The 16,101-nt window shown below is 45.5% G+C and overlaps 1 protein-coding gene across 12 annotated transcripts in view; it reads right to left on the bottom strand.

Annotated features, from left to right (window-relative positions):
* The window catches only part of MADD (MAP-kinase activating death domain), a 61,419-nt gene that overhangs the window by 33,803 nt on the left and 11,515 nt on the right, over nt 1–16,101 (bottom strand). For 4 of the 12 annotated variants that reach the window (XM_006865080.1, XM_006865077.1, XM_006865078.1 and 1 more), the window contains exons 6-19: nt 9,942–10,022; nt 7,545–7,723; nt 6,947–7,182; nt 6,597–6,753; nt 6,283–6,386; nt 6,000–6,190; nt 5,390–5,643; nt 5,008–5,147; nt 4,183–4,284; nt 2,963–3,022; nt 2,503–2,605; nt 1,953–2,139; nt 1,705–1,855; nt 1,183–1,389 (exon numbers count right to left, since the gene is read on the bottom strand). In XM_006865080.1, coding sequence (XP_006865142.1) covers nt 1,183–1,389; nt 1,705–1,855; nt 1,953–2,139; nt 2,503–2,605; nt 2,963–3,022; nt 4,183–4,284; nt 5,008–5,147; nt 5,390–5,643; nt 6,000–6,190; nt 6,283–6,386; nt 6,597–6,753; nt 6,947–7,182; nt 7,545–7,723; nt 9,942–10,022 — 2,152 coding nt within the window. The remainder of the gene's footprint in view (nt 1–1,182; nt 1,390–1,704; nt 1,856–1,952; nt 2,140–2,502; nt 2,606–2,962; nt 3,023–4,182; nt 4,285–5,007; nt 5,148–5,389; nt 5,644–5,999; nt 6,191–6,282; nt 6,387–6,596; nt 6,754–6,946; nt 7,183–7,544; nt 7,724–9,941; nt 10,023–16,101) is intronic. The other 8 variants (XM_006865086.1, XM_006865085.1, XM_006865087.1 and 5 more) reach the window with 3 other exon arrangements.

The following is a 16,101-nucleotide window of genomic DNA, read 5'->3' as shown; positions in this document are numbered from 1 at the left end:
GGTAAGGAAGAGAGAACACCAGCCACAATGCTCCCTGTCCTGGAAGGAACTTTAGAAGTTAGTTAGCCCTAGCTCCTCGTTTCATTGGTGAGGAGATCGAAGCCCTGAGAAGGGAAATGATCTGCCCAAAGGAGCATTCCTCGCTAGGGGAAGACCAGGCATTCACTCAGGTCTCCCGACTTGCGGGTCAGTGCTTTTTCTGGAACATCACATCAGGCAGGAGAAATTGTCTCTAGGACAACATATTATGTTGGGCTAGAAAAGATTAAACACAACCCAATCCATGGCCCTCTAGGACAGTGAGATGGCTCCCTCAGCTTTCCAAGACTGTCTCTGCACAGGAGCAGATGGCCTCCTTTATCTCCTGAGAGAAGTCTTGCTCCTTCTAAAAAGAAATCGGTTCCTCGTGACCATTTATGGCTCATGCATAAAGCAACTGCTCATGGTTGTGGCAAAAGGGAATACACTAGCATATTGCTCAGGGGCCCAGAGCCAGAAGAAGACAGACGGAACCTGGATGACTCAAGGTTTAAGTAGGGAGTGGGCCAAACACAGGTGATGCCCAGAGAGCTCATGACGGTGTGCTGCCTTAGTGGAAACGGAGAAACACCAAACACAAGCCCGTTCTTCATCAAGTCAGGTGAGGGAGGGTCCACAGAAGCACTTACTCAGAAATCTACACCTCAGAGGCCCAGAGACCAGGGAAATGGGGTTGCCAGACAAGCCTCAGAGGCATAAATTCAAGGGCATGGGGAGATTGAACGGGGGAAAACTGGGTTCAGAGACCCAGATAATCCTAAATTTATAGCACAAAGATGCATCTATAAACTTCTCCAGAGTTTCCAGACGCTTAGGTGACCTTTCAGCTGTGTGGATGAGGAAAGTCAGATATAAATAGAGGGACCCAGGAGTAAAGCTCAGACTCCCTTGCACTAAGCTCCAGCTTGCCTTCAACACAAACTTCCACTCCCCCTCTAAGATGCAGATAAAAGTGGCTGCAAATCAACTACAAGAAATCGAAAAGCATCAAGAAATGTCATTACAAATGGACACAGACTTGTCTCCCTCTCTGGAAAGCAAAGCATGGGGAAGAGAAAGGTGGGGTTCTGGATGAATTGAGAGGAGGGAGGGATATTTCAGAAGCCAGGACCCCTTTACCACACCAAATGTCATGATACATACCAATAGAGGCTACAAAATTCTCTTCCTTTAAGCTTCGGGTATCCAGTTCCTTGGGACCCTTTCCTGTAGCACTTAGTGCCCGAGGCCCCAGCTGGGGAACTCTCAGCTGGGCCATAGCCTTTGGGTCCCCCCGCCCAGCCAGGCCAGGATCTTTGCCAACTGGTGTATTTACACTCTCTGTGGGACTTCTCTTCCGCTTGTCTGGTTCTGAGGAAAAGATCAAATACAAAGGGACATCAAACAAAGTAGTGAGTGGGAATCGAGGCATGGGCATGAGGTGGGAGAAACCAAGATATATAGGAGGACATGGAATGGAAGAAGTACAAGGAGGGAAAAAGCCATATTATTTTTTCTCACGACAGAGAAACATCCGCTACAGACGGACAGACACAAGAAAACTAACTCCGAAAGCCTGACAGGAAGCAGCGTGGCTGTGGGGAATTTATCACAGGGACAAGGAGGTTTACTTTCTTTGGGAGACAAGCTGTAGGTGGCAGGATGCCCATCTGGTACAACCCCTACCTTTACTATAGTAGTGGGTCTGGGCGATCTCTAGAAGCCCAAAGATGCTAGCCATGCCGCCCAGACCTGCATGGGCATACGACTGTTCCAAACTCAGTACCGTGCACTTCAGCAGGTCTAACATGCCCTTGTACACCTTCCGGCTGATCTCCTGTAACAATAACCCAGGGGCTCTCATTGGCAAAGCTGCCTTTGGTGGCCACGTTCTGCTTCTCAGGCGGTTCCAACACCCAGCCTCAGACACTGACCACATCTGGGATGATGTCCTGCCGCGCATCCTCCTCTGACTGCACGGTGCGGTTCAGCTTGCTCAGGACAAAGACTCGAAGCTGCTCGCTCTCCAGCAGCCGTCGCACTTTCTTCATGTTGAGCCAGCCAACCCCTTGGCCATCCAGCACGCTGTGCACAACCTCCTTCAGGAACTGTTGGTTCTCACTAGGGGTCCACACACCACCTCTGTGGTTAGCAACTCTCTGTAGAGCATCCCCCCACCCTCCACCTTCATTGGACTAGGTAGTGGCCTCCAGGGGCAAAACGCAAAGCCAAGGCTCCAAATATCTAGGTCCAGCCCCTGTCCCACCTCCAGATAACCTGGTTTGCCCTCGTACCCACCCTGCACACTGCTGTAAGCCCTTATTGCTGCGTGGGGATTAAGTCAGGATGGCAAGCGTTGCTGAGAAACTAACCTATCTACCCACTGAGAACCTCTCTTCCACCCTTGGGGCCCCCCTAACATCTATACAGGAATTCACCACCTCCATCTGGGAACAGTTCAAAGCAGTCTTGCCACTGGTTTACCTAGAATTGCTAGACCGACCCTGGGGTGATGGCGGCTCTCTCTTCACTGTTGGGCTGTGTTTGATGACAGAGGACTTCTGATCCACTAAGGCCCTCCTGTTTCCTAGAGCCAGGGAGGTAGGAATGAGATCAGTATCATCGCTCAGGAACCAGTGTTAGCTCACCTCTGGGAAGCCATGTTCCATCCCCACTGCCCAGAAGGGCTGGGTGGGTGTGGCACTGGGGCATCACACATAGGTAGAAACCAGCCATGGCAAAGTGGAGGAGGAGGGGATGGAGATTCAGGCCACTCCACATGCACCAGCAGCACGCACCATGGGCAAGCATGGGCGCCAAGGGGGACGGGGCAGGGCAGGCCACTCATGTCCTGCCACTTGCTCCATGAGGAGGATGGCCCTCAGGCAGGCACGGAAGATGCTAGAAAAAAAAAGATCATGCACAGCTCACGGGCGAGACCCACCTTCACTACTCCCGGGGCCGGCTTCAGTAACAATCTCCATTAGAGTATTTAGCCCAAATACTGGGACACAAAATACACAATTAGTAGGTGCACCACAATACCCCAGCCCCTACACCCCTCACTGGAGCATTCTCATAAAGCTTGAAGAGGGCACAGAACCTTGGCTCTCAGGCCCCTCAGATCTGGAAGCCTTGATCCAAGTGGCCAGCAGCCAACTGACGGCTCTAGGAAAGGCCATCCATTTAGACTGGAACTAGACCGGGCAGGGCCAATGATACAAGAGCCTTTAGGTACCATACAGGCACAAGCATGAATGGGAGGGACCACTGGTTTCCTGAAACCTCCAGCAAGGGGCCCAAGGGGCCTGTGGCTAAAGGGGCCTGTGGCTATGCATAGGGAAGGGACTCATCCTGTAGACACTGTTGTGGGGAGTGGGGAGGGCTGTGGAGGTATGAGGATGAGAGGAATCAGCGATGCAAAAGAGATGACGCAGCAGCATGCAGCCAAAGAGTGTCAATTACTCTTGTCTTTAAATGCATCTAATGGAAAGCCAGGAACACTAATACCTTCCCATCCCGAACTCACCCACTCAGGTGTCTATTCACTGTAGCAGTGAAGACCTTTTGCTGGTCTAGCCTATGTTCCCATGCATACAAAAGAGCATCCTTAGACATCTAGTATTTTGACTCACTGGGAATGAGAGGTGAGTTACAGAATCCATGTGCTGCTTCAAGCTGTACTTTCTAACGTAATTAAATATTGCAGCACAAAATCCAGAGACAACAAAGTAAAGTCACATTAAATCTCTGATAGAAGGGTCCTCTGAAACGATCAGGGATCGGCAATTCAGTAACTCCCCTCAGAAGGCAACTAGGACCTCCTGACCCACTCAGAGGCCCCTGGGTTGATGTGCAGCTAAAGTAAGAGACTTCTTCACTTCATGAACTTGGCCATCCTCTGGTGGGCCAGCTCCTCGGGATGGAGTTCATGCTGAAGTTCATGCTGTAGCAACCAGGCAGGTGACTAATGGCAGCTGATGGTCCCTGTGCTAACATGTACCTCTGACAGAGCTCCCCACAAGCAGCAGCAGCCATGAGAAGCGAGAGGAGGAAGACAGCCAGATCAAATGATTCATCAAACACAGGGCACCTGACAAGGGTCCACAGGCCTGAAACATTTCCCAGAGAATCCTGGTTTGACAAAAGAGGGGCTGCAGTTACCTTTCAGACTAGGGAAGGGCGTGGCCTTCTCTCGGGCACCTTTGGTGGGCAGTGTGAGGTTGGAAAGACTGAAGCTTGTACTATGGTTCCGGTACAGGCTGCCTATGAAAGGGGAGGAGGGTGTGAAAGCAATGGATTAGGGAGGTAAATACTCTAACGGCTGTATCATCACCTGCACCTCCCTCCTCTTCAAATATAATCCCAGTGCCTCTGGTCTATGTTCTAGAGAATCACATCAAATTGAGGACAGAGGAATCACTGCCAGGATTGCTCTTAACTTTCTCTAATAAAACCCAAGTCCCTCATCCACTGAAAACAGTGAGTGCCTGTAGGGAAGAGCCTTTGGTCCAACGCTGATGATATCCCTGAAAAGACTCATCATCACAATGAGCCCCCAAGTCTTGGATCTTTAACTGACATCATCCCTCATATCAGAAAATGTTCTCTAGGAACAAGAGTAAATCTTACACAGATCTCAAGGCATGTTCTTAAGAAGAAGTTCCTCACCAGGCAAAGAACAGAAGAGATACACAGACAAACCAAATCTGACCAGAATACTTCCACAAATAGGTGAACAAGCGCGTGATTTAAACAAAATGAGCATTTCTTAGCTGACCATTCAGCTAGTACCTGAACTAGACTGAGACCTCAGGTGTAGACATAGTGGCTAATTTGTCCCTGTCTTCTATGCACTTCACGTGAAAATGCCATCTTCAATCTTACCCAAATGTTCTAAACTGGGTGCCCACCCAGCCCTCCATTTGCCATAGCCAGGCCCTTCTGGAGAGACAATGGAGCAGAAGAATGAGCGCAAAAGGTACTTACTGGCAAAAGACATGATGCCCCCAAAGCCCTCGGTGCTGTTGTTGGAGATGGTGGAGTTAGGAGAGCTTGCTCGAGAGTCTGACTCTGCCTCTGAGTCACTTGCCAGTTTCAAGCTGTTGGGCCGCAGCAGCTTTTGAGCCCTTAGAATGCACAGTGACAGCCATAAGACCCAAGCAGGGGTCCTTCAACTGGGAGTGTGGGCCTTAAACTACTAACCAGGCCCTTCCCCCAATTCCCAAATCTCTAAGGCAAAGTCCCACACTCTTGAGCTGACGGGACCACGAGGACCTTCGAACCTCTCCGATTTGGGTTCCCCTCACCCAGGGTCCACGTTAGTGAGATCATCCAACCACCCATCTAGGAGGGATCCCCGGGCTCTCACCGACTGCCGTTGACATGCTGGCTGAATCGGGGAGTATAACTCTCCCCCTGCTCATCTTCATCTTCCTCAGGAGGAAAGCCATATTGGGGCTCGAAGTACGGATTGTCATAGGTTCGCCGGCGCACCGACCCCTCTCCACTTTCTGCCTGAGGCCTGTCCACAATCGATTTGCCAGTGCTGGGAGGCGCGGCAGGGAGTGGCTTGGAGACACCCACAGCTGCCTTATCATCCGTCTCTGCGGATTCTGTAGGCTCCTGAGGGCCATATTAAAGAAGCAGTCAGCTGGTGCCTAGCAATGCTTTTCTCTATCCTAGTTTCAATAGGGCTCAGCCAGGCCTGTCAACCTCATTAAGGAATATGGGGGGGGAAATCTCTACGGCCCTGCCGTCTTCTCCCCCTACAAGTACACAAAGGAGATCATAACTATACCCTGAACAAAGCCCAGCGACCTCCTTTTGGGGTGAACACTGTTTCTGACAGACCCTGCACTATAGAGAGGGAGACAGGTGAGGAACGAGGTAAAGCGATAGACCATGACGTTTCTAATGCAGACATAGGGCCTGCCCCCAGGCAACAGTCCCACTTGTCCATCCTCCACGTCCTCACGTACAGAGTTGGCGCCATGGACGACGGTACCAGGGCTCCTGCTGGTGGTGGTGCTGGAGCTGGAGTGCTGAGGGGGGTTTTCCTGGGCAGCCTCGCTCTCCAGGCCAGCTTCTCCTGCTTCCTTCTGGTTCTGCAGCTCCTGAATCTCCACCTCACTGGCATCCCCCAATGCCGCGTGTGTCAGGGGATCCACATCTGCCAAAACCCCAGGGCCGCAGCTAGAGACCCCATCACCTCAGAACCCCAAGCCCTGCTCAGAGACAGCCAGAGTCCCCAAGGTCACTCACTGGGCGTGTCGCCATTGATGTCACATTTCATCATCTCACTGACAAAGTCACCAAGGGACGAGTAAGAAGAGCTTGAGCCATCGTAATCCATGCTATCACTGCCACTGAAGAGTGAAGAGCATTTAAAAAAAAGAACGAAAGAAAAGAAGGGGCAGAGGGAAGAATCAGCATTAAGGGAAAAGAAGGAGTACATCAGCCAAAATATACCGCATGCTTCCAAGAGCGATGTCTAAGTTCTGAGATTTTGCCTGGTTGTGTGAGGTGAGGTCTGGTGAGAGGCTCCCTATCCGCTCTATTGGCATCGGGGCACTCACCTGTCATCAGTGGGGTCAGAGTCAGAGTCCCGCTCTGGTGGCATGCTCAGCGCCTCGGCCAGCTGGGAATTACTGTCATAGACTCGATAGTTGATTGGCTGCAGCTGGTGAGCATACCACTTTGGCTTGTCGCCAATCAGGGCTGGATCAAACATATCTACTCAAAATGGAAAAAAGAAGAGTTAGCAGCAGGGAAAAGAAGACCAGCAAAACATAAAAGAAACGTCGGGATAAACTGAAAGAAAACCAGGGACGGGAGAAGCTGCTCAGGGATTAGGTAGGGAAAAGGCAAGCGGAAGAGCATTCGGGAGGACAAAAGGTAAGGCCGAGCCAGGGGTAAGTGGACTCACTATTGTGAATTCGCTGAAAGGCATAGTTGGTGGGGTTAAGGATCCATTCTCCAAAGTACTCCACAGCCTGTGTCCTGGCCAATTTCTCAGCAAAGGGAGTCTGCCGGGGACGTGAGGCTAGAAAGGAGCCAGCCTGAAAAGCTACCACAGGCCGAGGAAAGAGACGCAGGGTACGTGTGTGCATCTGAAAACCCTGCAGCACGTTGGGAGAGTTGAAGAAACGTACCATGGCCACTCTGAGGAAGAAGTGTATGGTGAGATCCCCTGAGTCCCTTACTCTGCAGAGTAAAGACTAAAAGATTCCTACAGTCCAAGGTATCAGACCACCTCCCAAAACCTTACGCATCTTAACACCTAACAGTGAAGAATCACCAACTTCTCTTCATCCACAGCCTAAAATGTCTGAGTGGGATGACCTATTTTCTTTCTTCGCTTTTACTAAGGTGGCAAGTACTTATAAAAGTGAAAGATCATGCCCATTTCATGCCCATTTTATGTCAAGCCATTCTGGATAAGGGAAGTAGTCTGCCCCAAGGTCACTGAGCAAGCAATGGGACCAATTTAAGAACTCAAGCTTGTATCTTCAGCTTGGTCTTACCTAGTTGCAACATCCACAGAATCCACATCATTGCCGTAGATGAGTGGGTTGAATTCAGTGGAAGGTGTGGACTGCAGGTCATTGGAGGGCCTTCCTAGGAGAAGTGGGATGTCCTGGCCCTCATGAAATTTCTCCAGATTGAGGATAGGCTGGGTGTTGAGACTCATGCTGGCTAATGCCTGTAGAACATAAAGAAATTCCTCAGCTAAGGCTGGTCCCTGGGAGGCTAGCCAAACTCATCTCCCAGGATACTGCCTTCCTAAAATCTGCCACATCACTCTCTCTGCTGGGAAAGTTCTGCAACAAAGAATTGGGCCCATTTTCAAATCATGGCCAACTCGTCTCAGAGACTTCTTCGAAATAAGAATCCAAAGATTTTAGCTCTGGGAAAATAATCTCAATGGTATAGATGATTCACCCATTCTAGCTTGAGGCCACCTGATCAAAGTTGAAGGCCTGGGTATAGTTTTCAAACGCATTTTAGTCATGAAATCTTGCTTTTCCACTAAGATCTTTTATGCAAACACGAACAACCTGTGAAGTGGAGCTGCTCTGAAGGACATAAGGAACCAAGAGCCTCACATGTCATGTGTTCCCAACCTCCATCAGTCACTCCCAGGTTCCACGGAGCAGCACCTCTCAAGCTTACTGAGCACAGGAATCAGCTGTGGATGGTGTTTAAATTGGACTAATCCAATAGGTCTGGGGTGAGTCTGCATGTCTAACAAGCTCAGGTCAAAATAAAGGATCAATGAGCCCAAGGACCTGAGCACCTGCAAACATCTGAAGCGTAATTCCACGATCGCCCCTTCCATCTCAAGAGTCAGACTAAAGCATTCAGTAGTGAAAACGGAGAACTTTCTGAAGCTGCAATTCTCACCAGACGGCAGTAACAAGATAGCACACGACATCAGCAGTGATGAGGTAAGTGGGAATGAGAGGAATAACACACCACGGCCCACTGCAATCCAAGCAGCTCTTGTTCTGCCCATTACAGGGAGAGATTCCCGAGAACCCTTCAAAAGGGAACAGCGATTCTCAAAAACAGGGCTATCTACTGGTGGTCTTACAAAACACACACAGCAGGGCAAGGGTGGGGCCTTGCCATGGTTTACCTTCAGATACTGGGTTTAGCAAGCAGAATAAAAAAAAAAATCAGTCAATGAAAAATGGACATAAGAGTTTATTCCAAGAAAGCAGTTTTTGAAGTAAGGATGCTGTAGGAACCTAGGGATCAACTGTATGAAGAAAATGTAGAAGGAGGTGGATTGCCCAACACCTTACAAGACTGAGAGAACGTGCCCAGGCCATGAAGAATGACAGACATGATATGAAACATAAAGTGATCGACTTTTTAATGCAAAGGGGACTTGAAAAAGTTTGTGGGAAATGGAACTGAAAGATAACAGGATTTTTCTTGCCCTTTATAGCATCATTAGCATTAGATGCTGGTGAGGCATACAATGAATTAAAAGGAATCTAAAAAGGACAGAGTTAGTTAGCAGCAGGGAAAGTCATACAGCAACATATGCGTTGTTGTTGTTGCTAATTGCCGTTGAGTCGGTTCTGATTCATAGCAACCTTGTAGAGGGTTTCTGAGGCTTTAAATCTTTGCGAGAGCAGAAAGAAAGCCTCCTCTTTCTCCCGTGGAGTGACTGGCGGCCTTGAACCATGGCCCTTGTGGTTCACAGTCCCATGCTTATTGTATGGAACCACCATGCTCCCTAATACGCATTAGAGGGTGATTTTAAAGGCAGCATAAGAAGCATTGGAGAGTAGTAGGCATACAGTGACTTCTTGCTAAGTGCTGTCAAGTCGGTTCCGACTCACAGCGACTCTGTAAACGGTTTCTGAGGAGTGGCTGTTGAGCTTGAACCATGGATCTTGCGGTTCAAATGGACCTAGCAGTTCAGCACATTATCCCACGACACCACACCAGGACTCCATACAATGAATTAGAAGGAATCTAAAAAGCTTTTTTAAAGGTAATATTCACCCTGTTTGAACTACAAGGTTGGCAACTATTCCTTGGAAACCCTATATAGGGTCATTATGAGTCAGAACCGACTTGATGGCACTAACAACAACATCCCATATATGGGAGTGTCCGGGTGTAGCGCTGTACGTAGAATTAAGTACTGGATCACTAACTGAAGTTCAAAGCCAACAGCCGCTCCCTGGAAACCCTAAACAGGATCGTGATGAGTCAGAACTGACTCAACAGCACTTAACAACAAAATCCAAATATGGACTGTTAACTCTTCTTAAACCCATCCCAGGCTACAACAATCTATGCCACTTGAAGTCTGAACGGTAACTACCTCTTAGAATAACTGTCTTCCTACAGCAACCAGACAGCAACTATCACCCCCTTCCTTCCTTTCATTCTTTACCCACCTGCTTTAAATGTTTTTTCAGCTCTAACGATTCTGGTTCTGGCAGGACAGGGAGCACTTCGGCATTGGTAGGGGCGATCACCTGAATAAGAGAAAGATAATAGGAATCCTTCGGATTGCTCAAGAGTCTCTCTGACATCTTGGTAAATAACAAGGGTGGGAAGTCATATATTTATTATTGTCACATAGTGATTACAAACACATTATGTATACACAAATATAACAACACACACACACATATCTGGAAAGAAATAATATCTAAATGTTATTGATGATTATCTCAAGATAACAAAATTATGGTTTTTGTTTTCTTCCTTATACTTACTTTGATTTTCTTAAGTTTATAATGAACGTTTACAGATGAGGGAAAGTTAAAAAGTATTGCTACAAAATCTTAGACGCCTTTATTAAACAAGAAATATCAAAATGTGAAGCTCTTTGTTTCTCAACATATTCTCGTCCTTCTGATGCGGTGTTTCCATCTCTCTAACCCTCCCCTGAAGAAATCTGTGCTCTTCAACGTATGTCCAAATGGTAATTTTGGCATCCTCAAGGAACTCAAATTGTGTTCCTTTTCAATGTTGAGTTTTGTGAGTACAATGAAGAAGTCTGAAGGGGCAAGATCAGGGGTGCTGGGTGGATGGGGTAATGTTTCCCAAGGGAATTCTCATGGGACAGCCCTTGCTACCCTCAAAAACAAGCCAGTGCATTGTCATGATGGGGAAAAAATGCCTTGACTGACACAACTTTCCTGGTCTTTTTCTAACTAATGCAGTTTTCAATTTTCTTAAAACTTCCTAATAATCCCCCATGGCCATCCTGTGTCCTTTAAGAAAACCTATCAACATTATCCCACTGGAATCCAAAAAAAAAAAAAAACCAGTTACCATAACCTTCTGAGTCTTGAATTTAACTTACCCAGCAGATCCCCCTCAGAAGTCAGTTTTAATTGGACTTTTCTCTCTGAATCATACTGATAAATTCGACTTGTCCCCAGTTACAATTCATTTCATAAAATAATCTTTTTTTAAAAAATCTTTAATTGGGTGAAGGTTTACAGAGTACATCATCAGTTTTACATTCAACAACTAAACACATTTTATTTCATCTCACTGGTTACAATCCCCTCAGTGTAACATCACTTATCCCACTTCCTCCCTGGGATTCTGGTTTCCATTCTGCCTTCTTTGCTAAACCCTCTGGAGCTGTGTCGTTGGGTAAATGCTGCCCTTTAGATCTCAAATGGTTGATGATTCTAAGGTGTGCGTACCTTGTTAGTGGCTTGTTGTTAAGTGCCGTTGAGTCAGTTCCGACTCATAGTGACCCTGTATAGGGTTTCCAAGGAACAGCTGGTTAAGCTTGAACCACCAACTTTGTGGTTCAAACCAACTTTGCGGTCCAGTGTATTATCTTGCAGCACCATACCAGGACTCCCACTAGTGGCTGAAACTTAAGCCACAGGGGTGAGTTCAGTTCCAGACCACAAGAGTGATAGTCTCAGGGGGCTCTACCAGTCTCCATCCAACCAGTAAGACTGGTGTCTTATAATTCTGAATTCTGTTCCATTTGCTCCATTTTCTCCCTCTCTATCTAGGACCTTCTAATGTGATCTTTTTCAGAGCAGTTGGTAGTGGAGGCTGAGCACCATCTAGTTCTTTTGGACTCAGGGTTGTGGAGATTGATGTTTGCATAGTCTATTACTCCATTAGACTAATTGTTTCCATGTGTCTTTCATTTTCATCACTCTTCTTTCCTCTGGATACTGAGAGACCAATAACTGCAACCTAGATGGCTGCTCAGGAGCCTTTATCAAAGTAGCATGTAGAACATTGTCTTTGTGGACTTTGTTATGCTGGTGTTTTCTGAGACTATGGTCTTGAGCGCCCAAGCCTAGCAACTCTTTCCCTCAAGTGTTTGATTAGGTCTAAGAAGTTTTGATAACTTTACCCACTCCACATTCATGGATATATTTGCAGCAAAGGTAACATCCTCATCAAGCCTATAGTCTGTGGTGATAGTCCTACTCTCCCAGTTCTATTCAGCCTGCAAGTCTATTCAATTGTATATTATCTTCCCCTTCACCCAAGAAACATGTTTATTAATGTCTTTCCAAGTTTAAAACAGTCTGTTCTGTCTTGAAATCTGCTTGAACTTTCTCTTCATTTGGAAGTTCTGTAACTACACTCTTTATACTTTGTAATTGTCATTGCTAATATTTCTGGTTCCCTCTTTTCAGTCTTGTAGGTTTGTTGTACTTTGAATATTTCTAAATCTGGGTTGACTTTTGGGTGCTGTTGTCATGCATGTTAAATCTCAGGTTGTTGTCTACAGTTGTTGATTCTGTCCAGAGAACTACCTTTAGTATTTCTTGTAAGGTTGGTCTGGTTTTCACAACTTCCTTTAATTTCCGTGTATCTGGGTATATGATTTTTGGTTGGCAATTTTATATATATAGTTAATTTGCTTACATTTTTAGGGTTTGGGGGGGGGGAGTAGGAGTTAGGGTTAGAACAAATGGTCTAGGCAAGGAGTAGGATTTCATTAGGGTTATGGTTAGGACTAAGGTTAGTGTTAGGGATAAGGGTTTGGCTAGGGATATGAGTAAGGCTTTGTCTAGTTTTAGGGTTACAGTTAGATTATTTTTTTCTTGAAATTTACTTGATTTCCACTTCATTTGGAAGTTCTGTAACTACACTATGCCCTCTTTGTACTTTATGGTTTTGTTGTTGTTTCTGTTTCAAACTGGTATCTCTGGTTCCCTGTTTTCAGTCTTGTAGTAGTAGGTTTCTCTTACTTTGAACACTTCTATATGTGAGTTCAGTTCAGGGTTAAATTATCATGTATGCTATCCTCAGGCTGTTGTCTGCTGTTGTTGGTTCTCTGTCCAAAGAACTCCTTTTAGTGTTTTCTGTAAGGTTGGTCTGGTTTCCACAAATTCTTTTAATTTCTGTTTATATGGAAATGTCCTAATTTGACAATTTCACTGAGAATATGATTCTTGGTTGGTAATTATTTTCTTTCACAGTTTTATGTATGTCATCCTATTGTCTTACTGCCTGTATTCTTTCTGGTGAGAAATCAGAGCTTAGTCTTACTAGTTCTTTGTAGGTAACACTTTGTTTTTCCTGAACTGCTCTCAGGAGTCTTTACTTGTCTTTGGTTTTGAAAAGTCTGATTAAAATATGTGGCAATATAATTGGTGATTTTCTTTTGGAGTTTATCCTGTTTGGAATTTAACTTCTCGAATGGCTACCTTCTCATTGTTCATGATAAGGGAATAGTTTAGAAGGGGGTCACGTGCCTCCAGAAGCAGGGGCGGCACTCCCAACATCCGACCCCAGACAGAGCCGAGGCTGTGCCGGAGGGGGTGACATTGGACACTGGGTTGGTGATGATGGGACTGGCTACCTGGAGAGCAAGTGAACTAGGGAGAACTGTACCCCGCCCGCCCCTGCCTCCAACCTCTGACGGCTTCCTATCCCTGCAGGCCACTATAGTGACAGCCATGTGCAAAAGCTCAAGATGGCAGCGCCACTCCATGTCAGCTGACAGCCCTCCTGTTTTTCTTCTCTCTCGCTGCTCCTGTTCAACTTCCTCTTCAAGTTGGCATTCAACCCACCTCTATTTCCTATCCTGTGAGGCTCAGGATCACCACACATATCTGTTTTACTTGGTCTCCCAAGTCTTTTTTGCATAGGGTCTGCTCAGTGCCTCAGCCTACTCTGCCATCTTGCCACAGAAGTTAGTTGGCAATGTTTTTCTTTCAAAGTATTCTATATGTCATCCCATTGGTTTCTACTGAGAAACCAGAGCTTAAGCCAGTCGTTCTCCTTTGTAGGTAACTTTTTTTGTGTTTTGTTTTCCTAGTTACTTTCAGGATCCTTTTCTTATCTTTGATCCTAATGTCTTTGTGCTTTTCTTTTGGGGTCTATCTTGTTTGGAGTTCGTCCAACTTCTTGAATATATATCTTCTCGTCAAAACTCTTTTGACAATTTTCTCTGTGCTTTGTCTCTTCCTGTTCTGGAATTCTGATCACCTGTAAGATATTCCTATTGATGGTGTCCCAGGCAATTCATAGGGTTTCTTTAGATTTTTTTCTCTCCGATTGTTCCTCTGTTGTTGCTGTGGTTGTTAGGTGTTGCCTATTCAGTTCTAACTCATAGCAACCCTACACACCACAGAACACTGCTGCATCATCACAGTTGTTTTGTTTGAGCCCCATGTTCTAACAGTACACTGACAGAACTTCCAGAGGTTCAAGCTAGATTCGGATGATGACGTGAAACAAAGGAAGGATATCATTGCTGATGTTAGATGGGTCTTGGCTGAAAACAGAGAATACCAGAAAGACGTATCTTGACTATACAAAGGCTTTTGATTGTGTGGCTCATGACAAGCTATGGACAGCATTGTGAAGTATGAGTATTTTGTAATACTTGTGTTTATGAGGAACCTGTATGTAGACAAAGAGGCAGTTGTTCAAACAGAACAAGGGAACACTGAAAAGTTAAAATTAAGAAAGGTGTGTGTCAGGGTTGTATTCTTTCATCATACTTATTCAATCTGTATGCTAAGCACATAATTCGAGAAGCTGGATTATATGAAGAACATGGCATCAGGATTGAAGGAAGACTCATTAACAACCTGCAATATGCAAATGACACAACCTTGCTTGATGAAAGCACAGAGGACTTAAAACACTTACTGATGAAGATCAAAGACCACAGTCTTTGCTATAAGTTATACCTCAGTGTAAAGAAAACAAAAATCCTCACCACTGGACCAATAAACAACACCCATACAAATGAAGAAAAGATTGAAGTTGTCATATACTTTATTTTGCTGAACACTCATGGAAGCAGCAGTCAAGAAGTCAAACGACGTATCGCATTAGGTAAATCTGTGGCACACGACATCTTTAAAATGTTCAAAGTAAAGATGTCAGCTTGAGAACTAAGGTGTGCCTGACCCAAGCCATGGTATTTTCAATAACCTCATATGCATGTGAAAGTTGGACAGTGAATAAGGAAGACCACAGAAAAAATGCCACATTTGAGTTATGGAGTTGGAGGAGAATATTAAAAGTACCATGGGCTGCCAAAAGAACAAATCAATCTATGTGGAAAGAAGTACAGCCAGAGTGCTCCTTGGAAGCCAGGATGGCCAGACTTTGTCTCTCATACTTTGGATATACTATCAGAAGGTACCAGTTGCTTGAGAAGCACATCATGCTTAATAAAGTAGAGGGCCAGAGAAAAAAAGGAAGAAGACCCCCAATGAGATGGATTGGCACAGTGGCAGCATAAAGGGCTTAAGAGTAGCAATGATTGTAAGGTTGGCACAGGACTGGGCCGTGTTTCATTCTGTTGTGCATAGGGTCATTATGAGTCAATACTGACATAAGGGTACCTAGCAACAACAATGTTGCTGCCACTGTGTCAATCTATCTTGTTGTGAGTTTCCTCTTTTTTTCACTGACCTTCCACTTTACCAAGCATTACGTCCTTCTCCAGGGGACTGGTCCCTCCTGACAACATATCCAAAGAATGAGAGCCAAAGTCACACAAGCCTCCCTTCTAAGGAGCATTATGGCTGTACTTTTTTTTCCAGATAGATTTATTTGTTCTTTTGGTAGTCCACAGTACTTTCAATATTCTTCTTCAACACCATAATTCAAACGCATTGACTCTTCTACGGTCTTTTTTATTCATTATCCAGTTCTCATTTACATATAAGTTAACTGAAAATATCATGGCATGGATCGGGTGCACCTTAGTCCTTATCTTTACTCTTTAACATTTGAACAAGGTCTTTTGCAGAAGATTTGCCTAATACATCGTTTGATTTCTTGCCTGCTGCTTCCATGAACATTGATTATAGGTCCAAGCAAAATGAAGTCTTTGCCCACCATGTAAATCAACTGTCTAGGGATATTAGTCTTGCTCACACGATCCAAGAGTAAATAGATAAAAGGTTTACAATACAGACTAAATGCTTTAGAAAAAGGAAGATTGCCTAAGGGAAATAAGATTCAATATAACCAGTTTACACTCTCAGCTAAGGTTATTCACTGTATAAGTAGATTTGTGTTATCTTTCAGTAATCCAGAACTTGATTGGAACTTAATTCAACAGCATTGTAGGAGGTTGTGGAACAATAT

This window comes from Chrysochloris asiatica, unplaced genomic scaffold (genome assembly GCF_000296735.1).
Source record: "Chrysochloris asiatica unplaced genomic scaffold, ChrAsi1.0 scaffold00075, whole genome shotgun sequence".
Classification (NCBI taxonomy): domain Eukaryota; kingdom Metazoa; phylum Chordata; class Mammalia; order Afrosoricida; family Chrysochloridae; genus Chrysochloris; species Chrysochloris asiatica.
Note: the sequence above shows the minus strand (reverse complement) of the source record. Positions and strands in the feature narration are given on the sequence as shown.